The 11,728-nt window shown below is 60.3% G+C and overlaps 1 protein-coding gene across 2 annotated transcripts; it reads right to left on the reverse strand.

Moving 5' to 3' along the window:
* NINJ1 (ninjurin 1) lies at positions 1-11,371 on the reverse strand. Of its 2 annotated transcripts, none has more exons than XM_072959115.1 (4): positions 11,199-11,371; positions 2,703-2,928; positions 1,730-1,892; positions 1-589 (listed from the first exon to the last, which is right to left on the reverse strand). In XM_072959115.1, exons 1-3 carry the CDS (start codon positions 11,271-11,273, stop codon positions 1,738-1,740), a joined length of 456 nt encoding a protein of 151 aa, XP_072815216.1. In that variant the 5' UTR covers positions 11,274-11,371; the 3' UTR covers positions 1-589; positions 1,730-1,737. The 2 variants fall into 2 exon arrangements, with proteins under 2 accessions (XP_072815216.1, XP_072815217.1); XM_072959116.1 differs by having other exon boundaries at positions 1-592.
* Between the last annotated feature and the right edge of the window lie 357 nt (positions 11,372-11,728).

Raw genomic sequence — 11,728 nt, forward strand, 5'->3', positions numbered from 1 at the left:
AAGAGAAGCATCAGCTTTATTGGTCATCTGTACTTAGAAAAGTGGGGGCCCAGACCCCCAGGGAGGTGCTACGGCCCTGCCCAGCCCCTGCTGGTGGAGGGTGAGAAGCCTGGGTCAGTGGCCACAGTGGGCGGCCCACAGCGTCGCTGGTGTCGACTGTCCCGGGTCAGGAAGCGCAGAGGTTGTGGGTCACCCAAGGTGGGGCAGCACATAGGCCAGGATGCTGCTGTGCTGGTGGAGGACAGGCATATCCTCAGCCTTCTGGAAACGTCCTGAGGTGGCCCCAGGCCCTTGCCCCCCATCCTCAGGCCTGCCACATGTTCATGGTGGCAATGACTCCACTGGGGGCTCTCCCGTTCTGCCTCCCTGGCCTCGCCACTCCACGCTCCAGTAGGAGGAGCAGCTGAGGACAGAGCAGGCCCTGTGCTGGCCAGAGTGGCCCGACCACGTACGCTCATTCGGATGCGGTGCAGTGTGGCAAGCCGGGGCTCTGGCGGTTTCGGGGAGCACCGTGCACAGTGGGGTGGGCCTCAAGGGCGAGGCGGCTCCTGGGTCTGGGCAGCTGTGGCCAGGCATGATCCAGGGACATCTGCTAAGAAGGGAGAGGAGAGACATGAGGGCCGCCAAAGCCGGAGGGGCCTCCAGTCCCGTCTTGGTGACCTGGCCTCAGTGTTGTGTCTGGCGACCAGCCCCCGAGCACTGGAGCCACTCCGACTCCAGAATCAGACAGCCCCACTCTGACCTGGGAGAGCCTGTTTCCCCTCCTGGGTCCCTGTCAGGATTAGAGGCCTGTCCCAGCACGCTCTGATAGGAGGCCTCTGAGAGCAAGGGCTGGCGGGTGGACATGTGCCGTGGGGCCCGCAAGGTCTCCTTGCTAAGGCTGATGTTTGGGGAGAGTCAGGACTGTTTGGGGCATACAGCAGGTGATTAATGGCCCAGTCGTCATGCCCTGAGTGAGGGAGCAAGCTGGCACCCCGAGGGTTCCACGGAGGACAGAACTAACGACAAACTGGGGCCAGCAGCTGGGCACCGAATTGGACGCCAGGCGGAGTCAACAGCAATGGTGTGGGCTAGTGGAGGCCTGACGCTCCAGCCGGGCCACACAAAGGCCTGTTCCCAGCATCCTGCCTCACTGCCTACGTGGTCAATCTGCAAGGCCTCATATGTTCCTGACACATGGGTGCTTGCTGTGCAGGGACAGCCTCCTGTCCGCTCTGCTGTGCTGGTAGACGGACAGAGGTCTGATTGTGGCACCCAGTTCTCCTCTGGGGCAGGCCTGAGGACCGCTGTGTTGCGCAGCCCCAGCCAAGGCTCCAGACACTGGACACACGACACACGTGAGATCCGCTGACCTTCTGCATCTGACTGGGAGAGCCTCAGTTTCCTATCAGGCTTGCCTGTGTCTGGCCCCCCACCAGGCTGCATACAGTAGGAGCCTACTGAGTGTGTCACAAGGGTCACTCGACCTCCTTGCAGCTCCTGCTCCCAAGCGGGGCGACCTCGGGCAGGTGCTGGGTCTCTCTGAGCAGGGGCAGGGGGCTGAGAGTGGTGTAGGGGTGCATGCGACCGGGGTGCCCACTCTGCGAGGCCTGGGTGAGGGCAGATGCAAAGTCTCGGGGGTGCCGCACGAAAGGTCCCGAGTCCCCCAGGCTGGGTCCGCGGCCCAGCGGGGTGAGCGGGTGGACTTGTAGTGGTGCAGACCCTGCCGGGGCCAGCCCTTCCGGCTCACCTGAGCCCCTACTGCCGGGGTGCCATGTCCATGACGGGCTTCTGGACACCAAAGGCAGTGATGAAGATGTTGACCACGACGATAAGGAAGACCAGACCGGTGGCCAGATTGTTCAGGAAGTCCAGCTTGGCGTGCTTGGCAGGGTTGTTGAGGTCGTACCTGACTGTGGGCAAGAAGGAGCAGACGCTGCCCAGGGCTGCGACACTGGGGGGCCCTCTTCTGTCCCCCAGAGAGAGACATGCCTGCTTTAATACACTACAGACAACAGGCCCTGGCTGGGGCCGCCTGCTGTCTGTGGCCTGACTGCTGCAGCCCCCATTCGCTCCGTGGACAGAAGCGCAGGGGGGCCCGGCACCTGGCCACCAAGGGACCAGCTTGGATTTTAAGGCACAGTGTGCTGAATGGGCACAAGCAAGCACCTTTCCGAGCGCTGGTGCATGTGTGTGGCAATCTAGTCCCCCGCACACCTACCTAAGGCCATCCTTATGCCCACTTCATAGGCAGGGAAACAACAGGTCACATATCCTGCCCGAGACCTCACGGCCAGGCAGAGGTGGGGGTGAGCCCAAAGCTCTCGCTGCTCCTAGCCCTGACCCTCCCCTGGGGGCGAGGGTGCAGGAGGGGGCAGGGCCACCCTCTAGTCCCTGCAGACCGCTGCTGTAAGGACTAGAGGGTACACAGTAGGTGCCCAATACATGTCAACACTTAGTATGGTTATGAGTTAGCTTCCTGTGCCCTCAGCCTGGGTGAGTGGAAGGATAAGACGCAGGGAGACGTCTGGGGGGCCATGGTGGGAGCTACAATTTGGACCATGTGTCTCAGTCGGGAGAGCCGGGGCTCCCGTGCAAACCCGCTCAGAAGTGTCACGGGGTAAGCGACCCATCCCAGGGGGTGTGCAAACAGAGTCAGCTGACCGTGGGGCTGGGGTGGCCCGGGGCCCTCCCACCACGGGGCCTCCCGCCCGGGTGCGCACCGAGGATGATGAGCAGCACGCCCACGCTGATCTGCAGTGCCAGGGAGATGGAGATGAGGACCACCATGGGGATGAAGAAGGCGAAGCCAGGGCCCTGCTCCACGATCGCCTTCAGCTGGGAGGCGTTGGCCATCAGCAGCGCGATGTCCAGCATGCTCTCGGCCACGCTCTTCTTGTTGGCATAATGGTTCATGTTGATGTGCCGGTTCCTGCCCCAGAGGGACGGCTGCGGGGAGGGAGGCGGTCAGCCCAGGTTCTGTGGCAGCGGGGCGACAGGCCTGGGCCCACCCTGGTGTCCCCTCCACTTTGAGCTTGGTCTCCTTCCCAGGTACTGGCAGGGATGTGGGGGTTGATGGGGTCAGCAGGTGGGGGCCCCGATGAGGGAAAGGGACATGCTTATTAATAGAACACGAGGCCCAGAGAAGGCTGTGCAGCCCCTGCAAAACCCACCCTAGGAATCGAGCCCTGGAGAAAGGAGACAAAGCACGTTAGCACGCCCTCTGGTTTTAGATGGGAAATACGCTGATCGTCTGCCTGCCACGGGCGGAGCCGTCGGGCAGCCTTCCCTGCATGCCGCTGCCTGCCCTCTCCTCCAGGAGGTGACTGGTGCCAGGCTGGGAGCTGGATCCCGGGTTCCTGCACACTCGCCCAGACGTGAGACACGCCTTCCTGGGGGGCCGATGCCTCCCAGCCGCCTCTCTGCTGTGCAGGCACACAGCCGGCTGGAGTCTACACTGGAGCTTAGCTTCTTCCTTCATTTTCATTAAAATTTTTTAAAAACCACTTTACTGAGGTGTGATTGACCCACAAAAAGCTGCACGTAACCAACGTGAACAACTTAAAGCGTTCGGCGCTAAGTGTGCCTCATGCCACCATCACCGCAGCCAAGCCATCACACCTCCAAAGTCTCCTCCCACCCTCGTAGTATCATTATTTGTGACTAAGAACACGTGAGGTCACCATTGCTGTGCCATGCTGGTCACGACATGTTGCACAGTGGATCTCCAGGGCTTATTCTGCCTTCATTTCATGTTGATTAAACAGGAACACAAGTTACCTCCTCCCTTACCTCTGCCTGAGAACATCCCCAGATCACAATGCCAGGCCCCTGTCACTCCCAAGTGCCCTCTGTGCCCTGAGGCTCCACCCAGAGGTGACTTCCCTGGCAGGACAGGCCCTTCTCTCCTGGGGCAGAGGCGGGGAGGGTAGGTAGACAGGAGAAGGCCTGCCTCCGAGGCTGGAGTCCAGGCCACAGAGACCCGTCCCGGGTCAGGAGTTTGCCTCTCGGGGTGGCGGCTTCACTTGAAGGCAGTTGCTCTGAGCTGCCAGGCCTCCTCTGTCTACTGAGCCCATCCGCCCTCTGCAACCTGCCCTTGGCCAGGCCCCTCCCCAGCCTCCCAGGACAAACCTGTAACCCTGGGCCCTGGCCACGTGTCCACCGGTGTCCCTGAGCCACCAGGCCTCCTGGGGCCACCCCGGAGATCTTGTTTCTAGACTCATGAAAGATGCAGGGATGGGAGGTGGGGGTTTGAGGCGGGTAAGCCTCTAATTTCTACAGCTGAAGATATTTCACCATAGAAATTACAGAAGTACAGAAGGGTGGGGTCTTCACTTTTACACTGCGTCTTTTTGTTGTTGTATGCACAAAATGATTTAATGTTAGAATGGTTTCTTTGTTTTTAATTTTTCTGAAGTATAGTCAGTTTACAATGTGTCAATTTCTGGTGTGCAACACAATGCTTCAGTCATACATGAATATATATATATATATATATATATATATATATATTCGTATTTCAACTCTTTTTCACTGTAAGCTACTACAAGATAACGAATATAGTTCCCTGTGCTATATAGTAAAAACTTGTTGTTGATTGGATTTTGTGAGAATCCTCCTATATTTTGAAGCAAGAGACACTCTGCCAGAGTTCAGTAGGTGTTCTGTGCGATTCAGTGGGTTTGGAGATGTAATTCTTGGTGTATTTGTGGCAGAGGGCGAGCTGTGAGTCTCTCTACTCCCCCATCTTGGCTCAGCCCCCTAGAATTACACTGTGTCTTTTAAAGTTTAATCTAGAATAACGCCCAGGATGGAGGATGGGGACACAGGCAGCTCTGCTATCTGCTCTGCCTCCCCTCAGTGTCAGTTCTTAAGTAGCAAATCCACTTGGTTTAAAATTCTAGACCCAAGAGCCCACAGGGAAAGCCGCCTCCATCAGATCCAGGGCCTTGGTCCTGCTCTCTGGGAAGTTCCATGTGCAGCCCGGAGTCTCCTCTTTCTTTCTCCAAGTGGTGTCTCCCTTTTGCCTCTCCACACCAGGCCTACAGCTGCACTCACAGCTGGGTAGGCCGCTCCCCAGACCCCAAATGCCCAGGGCACACCGCTCCCCCAAAAGTACACAGGCTCTTGCAAAGCAGCCCAGCTGGCCAGGCTCCCTCATGAGTGTGCTCCTCTGGGTGCAGCATCCTGGGGGCGCTGGCCCAGTGGCCACGTGCCCCTAAGTTTCATAACCCAGAAGTGCCAAATGTCTCCCCTTGAGGCTCATCCCTGTCCCCAGTCCCAGAGCAAAAGCCAGGTGCAGACCAAGTGAGAAGTTCCCGCCTTCTGGGGGCAGGGGAGCCATATAGATATACATACACGAGCATAAACCCATATACACACCATACACCCCCCCATACACATAAATACCTAATACATATCTACACACACAAGCATATATGCATGTGTTAACATACCCACAAACATGCACGCACCAGCACTTACACACAGATGTATGAGCACACGTGCAGACACATGTATACACACACGGACACACATATATACAAAACACATCCACACATATACACACATACATATGCATTAACACACATCCACATGTATGTATACACCCAGATGAACTGTGGTGGCTTCTGTGCAGGAGGGAGAATTCCTTTTTAATTCTGTGCTCTCTTGAACTGTTTAAATATTTTATGCCTACGCAGCCACGCGAACCCTGAAATACAGAGTGACACCAACACGGCAGTGCCCCCAGCACAGGCTCCCTCGGGCGGAGCCCAGGGCTCAGCTCATCATCTTACTCACCATTCTGCTGGGTGCTTTCCTCTAGGAAGTCCCCCTGACCTCACACCCACTTACTGTGGGTAAATTGAAGTGATATGGGGAGGGACCTCGTTCAAAGCCAAAAGCAAGTGAGGGCTGCACTGGGATTTGAGTCCAGGTCCCCGGGCTCAGAAGCTCTGGCAGCTGACACCACAGTCCCCTCGGGCCATGCAGAGGGGGGCTGGGGTCGGGGCCACCCTGTGGGGGCTGCGTGCTCAGAGGTTCCCCAGCCCCTGGGTCTAGCTGTGGGACTCCAGGACGGCCAGACCCCTCTGGGGCTCAGTCCCCCTCAAGTGCAACGAGGCCATGGAGCAAGCATGCCAGGGAGCCCTGGCGGGGTCTGGCTGCTGTCTCAGGGCCCTGGGTAGCAAGCAAGGGCCCCAGCCCTTGGGCCCCTCCTGGTGCAGGGTGCTTCCTGCCCGCAGATACATCTGCTTCCTGTTCCACCTGTGTAGCAATCAGGAGCACTGGCCAGAGCTTGCAGGCCAGGGGGTTGGTGGGGGTGCTCTGGTCGAGCCCCAGCACACCACAGCCTGGTGGTGTGGCCTTGACAAGATGCCCCCCACCAAACCGGGCCTCAGTTTTCCCATCTGTATGCGCCAGGTCGCAGTCTGGGAAGCTCTACCACCCAGCAAGCACCCCCACTAACAGCAAGAAGGAGCACTGTCTTCCTAGTGTGCAGAGAGGGAGACAAAGGCTCGGTGGGGCTTGTCCAGTGGCAGAGCTGTGGGTGGGGAGCGGGCTACAGGGCTCACCTGCTTCCCCCAAGCCTGATCTTAGTGCCTCAGGCCTCCTGGGAAGGGGCTCTAAGCTGTGGGGGGAGCTCTGAACCCCACAAGTGACCACTGCATGGGTGAGTCCCGGAGGCTGCTGCCTTGAGAAGGCCATCTGGGTTGGAGGGCAGTCGAAGCCCACCTCTCACAGGTGTGGAGCCCGGTGGGTCTGGACAGACCACCTGCCTGCCCAGCTGCCAGGAGCCACGCTGGGACCCTCCCACGGAGACCTCTGCCCATGACCTGGGCAGTGCCTTGTTTAATGTGTCCCTGGGGCCAAGAGGACATCTCTAAAGCCCCTCTGGTGGTCCCAGGAGTGCGTGAGCTCGAGGCTGCCACATTTTTTCTCCTAAAACCAGGAAGGAGCCTGTGGGGAGGAAGCTGGCTTCGTGCCCACTGGAGCCCACTCTCTGTGGGCAGGAGGCAGGCTTCATCCCAGCCATCCACAGGCAGCTTGCGGGTACCCAGGCCACCTGGCCCAGGGTCACACTGCTGTGCAACCTGAGCTTGGACACAGGAGGGGAGTTGGGACAGAAGCAGGATTTGAAGCAGGCAGTCTGTGGCACCCAGAGCACCCAGTTCTGACATAACACATCCTCCAGTCCACTCCAGGCTTGGATGGGAGGAGACAGGGGCTGCCCATGGCCTCCAGCTGGGCCCAGGAGGTCTGGCCCACTCCCAGCCTCCTGCCTGCACAGCCTCTGCTCCCCTGGTAGACAAGGGCTGGCCAGGGCTGTGGCCCACTGAAGCCCTGCAGGACCTCAGGGTTTTGGTTACAGATTGTGTCCAAACCTGCCTGCCCCTAATTCCACCACTGACTCCAAGCCCCACGTACAAGTACAGAATGAGGAGCCCACGTGGGAATTCCTGCCCGCCCTCCCCGAGCCCAATTTCACATCTGCAAGAGGAGGGACCAAGGCCTCCAACAAATCTGTAAGGGTCATCAACCGCCCTGGGAGGACCTGGGGTGCAGGGCTTCCGTTGGCACCACCCCTCTAGCATCCTCATGCCACACCACAGACCAACAGAATGACTGGTCTGTGCCTCAGTTTCCTCATCTGTAAAATGGGCAGACGGGGGCATAAAGGGGCGCCAAGGGCTCGGGGGCCCAGTGGCTGGTCAGAGCCCAGCTGGTGCAGGGCAGGACTGGATGTTCTGCGCCACTTTGAGAGACTGCCTCCCAGAAGAGCTGTACCAATTTGTAATTAATTCCGTTAAAAAAAATCCCTAACAAGGAATAGAAAGTACTAGTCTCAGAAGCAGGGCTGTGTGAGCTGAGTGGGAGCCGGGGTGCAGTGGGGTGCTGGCCCACCGTAGCCACCCCTGCACAGGGCTCCTCCCCTTGGCTTCAGCGGGCGCCAGCAGATGTGGGAGCGCTGGTGTCCTCACCTCTGGGCTGGGACCTGAGAACGCAGTGAGATCTGTTGTGGTCTGGGATGTCTGCTGTCTGATCCACCCGCACGGGGAATGAGCTGCTACTGTGCTAGGCGTGAAGGCACCTGCCCCAGGCCACGCTGCCTCACACCTGCACCGCCCTTGCACCCTCTGCACCCCTGCCAGCCCGGAGAGGCCTCCCACTCCATGCCTGAGTTCCTGGCAGGAAGTCTCCCGTGGCGGGGCAGGCTTCCCTGCAGCAGCTGGGCTGGGCAGTCCCATTTCCTGTGGGCTCAGCACTGGCCAGCAGTGACCCCGCAGCCACGTCAATGTTGCCTTTTAGAATGTAACCAAGACCCTGTTGGCCTTGGGATCTGCTGGGAAAGCAGAAATGAGGGGGGAAAAGCAAACTTCTCCTGGCAGCTGAGGCTGTGTACACACTCCTCCCTCTCAGGACCCGGCTTCCGGGCCCAGACGTGGCCCCAGAAGCCTCATCCCCCCTATCTTGTCAGCTCCCTTCTGTGTCCGCCACTGGCTGCAGGGTCCGACCCGGCTGCCCCCCAGGCTGAGATACACCCTTGGGGGCGCCACATTTATTTTCACAATAAAACTGATGTTTACTATTCCCTCTGCTGCCAGCCAAAAGTGAGTTGACTTAAAAGACGCCAACTGACTTCTGCAGGGGCCCTGAGCAGACTGGCCTTGCATGGAGGCCATGGGGGACGGGGCATGCCGCGGGGGACATCTGCAGAGCTCCCCCATTGCCCCGGCCCAGCAGGGCTCATCTGCCCATGGGTCACACAAACATCTCTTCCCTGAGCCTGGCCACTCTGGGAGGTGAGTGATTCTGCCCCACTTCCCCGAAGAGAAAATGGAAATGGAGGTTCGGAGAGGGTCTGAACGTGCCTGCAGCAATGACAGGGGCTCTGAGCCTGGGCCTCCCAGTCAGTCCTCCCGTGGCCAGGGGCACGCTGAGGACATAGCAGTGACCCAGCCCACACACTCAGCTGTCTGGGGCTCTTGCTCAAATAGGGACACATTCGAAGGCCCTGGGGTTTGCCCCTCTTTCCAGCAAGCCTTTCTTCCCACCCTCAAGCAGGTGCCGGAAGCTCGGATTCAGGCCGGGGCAACCAGGAGGGAAGGCCGCAGAAAAGCCAGGTGAGGATCAGCGGGAGGGCCGCAGAGCCCTTTCCCAGCCCCTGTCTGGGCAACACCTCTGGGAGAGGGTCTCCTGCGGTAGGTGGGAATATTAACAATACTGTGTCCAGTCTCCAACACTTCACACACATCAGCCCATTTAATCCTCGGCACAACCCTCTGAGGCGAGCACTGCTCTCATTCCATTTCACAGATGAGAAACTGAGGCACAGAATGATGTGCCCAAGAACGCAGTGAGGCAGGTCCTGAGGGTGGGAAGGGGAAGGCGGAGGCTGGAGAGCAGCGTTAGGTGGGCCTGGGCCCCAGGCAGGGTGAGCAAGGCGGCCTTCAGTACTGACTATCTCTCCCCAGGCCTCCCTGCCTGTGACTGGAGTCCCCCTGGAAAAACGCGTTCACTCTCACACAGGCCCCCAGCCCCTCCATGGCCTCCACGCTTCCCAAGGCACAACCTCACATACCTCCTCCTCCCCAGCCCCGGTGTGCTTGATGGTCCAGCCCCTGGGCCTTTCTCCTACTGTTCCCACTGCCTGGGATGCCCTTTCACACAGCGCAGGGACCATACCCACACCTCATTCCAGTCCTCCAGGGCTCAGGGCCAAGGCTGGTCTTAGCTCTCAGATGGAGTCTGAGTGTTATAGAGCTGCGTCGCGCACAGCCAGTCCCAAAGCCAATGCAGTGAGCAGAGCAGGCATGGAGTGGAGGGTGCAGCCAAAGGCTGGGAGGTGAGCAGGATCCCTTCCTTTCAAACCAGCTTCCAAGCCACTAGGCCCATGTGTAACCTGATGTGCTACCCCCATATCCCCGAATGCAGGCCAGGGTCATCTGCTCTTCCTTTTCAGATCATGGATAGGAGAGACAGAGCAGAGAGGTGAAGCAGCGTCCCCAAGGACACACAGCTCACTACTCCAAAGTGCTCACAAACCAGGGAAAGGCCACACAAAGGTGCTTCTTAGTTCTCAGTTCCCTCATCTCTAACCCAGGGATAAACCGGGGGCTGTCAGGCTTTACTGAAGGGCGGGCACGATGGCTGGGGCCCTGGAAAAGCAGCGCTCGGCACAGAGAAGAACGGAGAGGATTATTCAGTAGGGCCAGGGGCACGTGGGAGGGTCCGCTCCCCTAGTCCAGGGCCTGCCTTCCCCACCTGTTCTTCCCCACCCCCTAAGTACGGCCTGACACCACAGCATCGCCTAGGACTGGTCACCCACACCAAGGCAGTCTCTGCCCAAGTCTGGCTCACACAGCTGAGAGGCCATGGCCCCTGCCCCCACTCCCAGGGGGTCAGAAACTGAAGGAATGTCCAAAGTCAACAAGTTACCGGAGGGCGGTGCCCAGGACCGCACCACAAACAGAGGCCCTGGGGAAGTGCTGGTCCCAGGCAAAGCCAGTTAGGAACCGCTATTTTGGCCCTGTCCCAGCAGTGGGACAGGACCCCAGGGCAGAGGGGTACCAGTTCTAATATGGGACTGTTGCCGGGACCTGCCCCATGCCCATGATGCTCTGAGGCCAGCAGGGCAGGCTCTGGACAGGCCGCGGGGACCTGCGAGTGGAGACAGGAGAGGGGGCCACAGCGGCCCCAAGTTTCCCCATCAGGGCATGCACAAGATTGTGCGGTCGCCGTGGACACCGTGGGTGACGTAACTGTCTGCCCGCTGCTGGCCCGGGGCGCAGAAGCCGGGATCCTCTCCACCCAGTCCCGGCGCACAGCGAACCAGAGGAGATGCAGAGTTGGAAGGTGGTGTGGGAGCCCGGAAGGCAGGGGCCCGCCGAGGGGCGGGGAAAGGTGGCGCCCAAGCCCCTTGGCTGTGCAGCTCGGTGTGGGCAGTACCTACCCCGGCCCGCGTAGGGCAGCCCACCAACCCGCCCGCGCCCCCGCTCACCTGTCAGGGTGGCCGGCGTCCCCAGCGCCACCGCTGGGTCCTCCAACCCCGCAGGTAGGGGGCGGGACGCACAGGCAGCGGTGACCACCGCCCCTCTCAGGGCGGACGCTGCGCCCGGTTGGCGCCCATAGGTGCCCGGGAGCCTCAGGCGCGGGGCCCAGAGAAGGCGGGCGCCGGCCAAGGTCGCACAGCGGCGCAGGGGGAAGGGGGTGCTTACCGAGGCATCAGGGGGGCCGGGCGAGCCCGGGTGCGGGTCGCCGTTGAGCTCGTACTCCTCCGGGCGCGAGTCCATGGTGCGGTCGCCGGGCAGCCTCACTTGGGGTCTCAACTCGGCTGGCGCCTCCGCTACCGAGACTCCGCTGCGCGCCCGGCCGGCCCCGCCCCCGGCCGCCCCCCACCACGCCCCCGGCCCGCCCTGCGCGCGCAGCGCCCTTAGGCCCCGCCCCCCGCCGGGGCCCGTAGACCCCGCCAGGCGGACGTCGAAGTCTGGTCTCTCCTCCCGCACGGGCTGCGGGGGCCGCAGGGCCCCGCGCTGCACCTCGGCTCTGTCACACCCCAGATCTCGCGTGTTCGTGGGCAAGGCACGTCGCCCTCTGTGCTCCTGTCCTGGACACTTTTAATCCATAAAACGAGGCCAAGAACCAGCCTTTGCCTGGCTGCTTTGCTAATTGGCGCACCAGGAAGGCGAACGGGCGCTGCCGCGGGTGTGGACTTTTTTTTACCAGGCGCTTGTCACCCGGGGGCCCA

This window comes from Vicugna pacos, chromosome 4, assembly GCF_048564905.1.
Source record: "Vicugna pacos chromosome 4, VicPac4, whole genome shotgun sequence".
In the NCBI taxonomy this organism is placed as follows: Eukaryota; Metazoa; Chordata; class Mammalia; order Artiodactyla; family Camelidae; genus Vicugna; species Vicugna pacos.

Excerpts from the sequence above, each read along its gene's own strand:
- NINJ1 (XM_072959115.1), bottom strand. The coding sequence starts at position 11,273 with ATGGACTCGCGCCCGGAGGAGTACGAGCTCAACGGCGACCCGCACCCG. Across the intron at positions 2,929-11,198 it reads CCGGCCCCCCTGATGCCTCG|CCGTCCCTCTGGGGCAGGAA; the intron begins GTAAGCACCCCC and ends CCCTCCCCGCAG. Across the intron at positions 1,893-2,702 it reads CGTGCTGCTCATCATCCTCG|TCAGGTACGACCTCAACAAC; the intron begins GTGCGCACCCGG and ends TCTTGCCCACAG.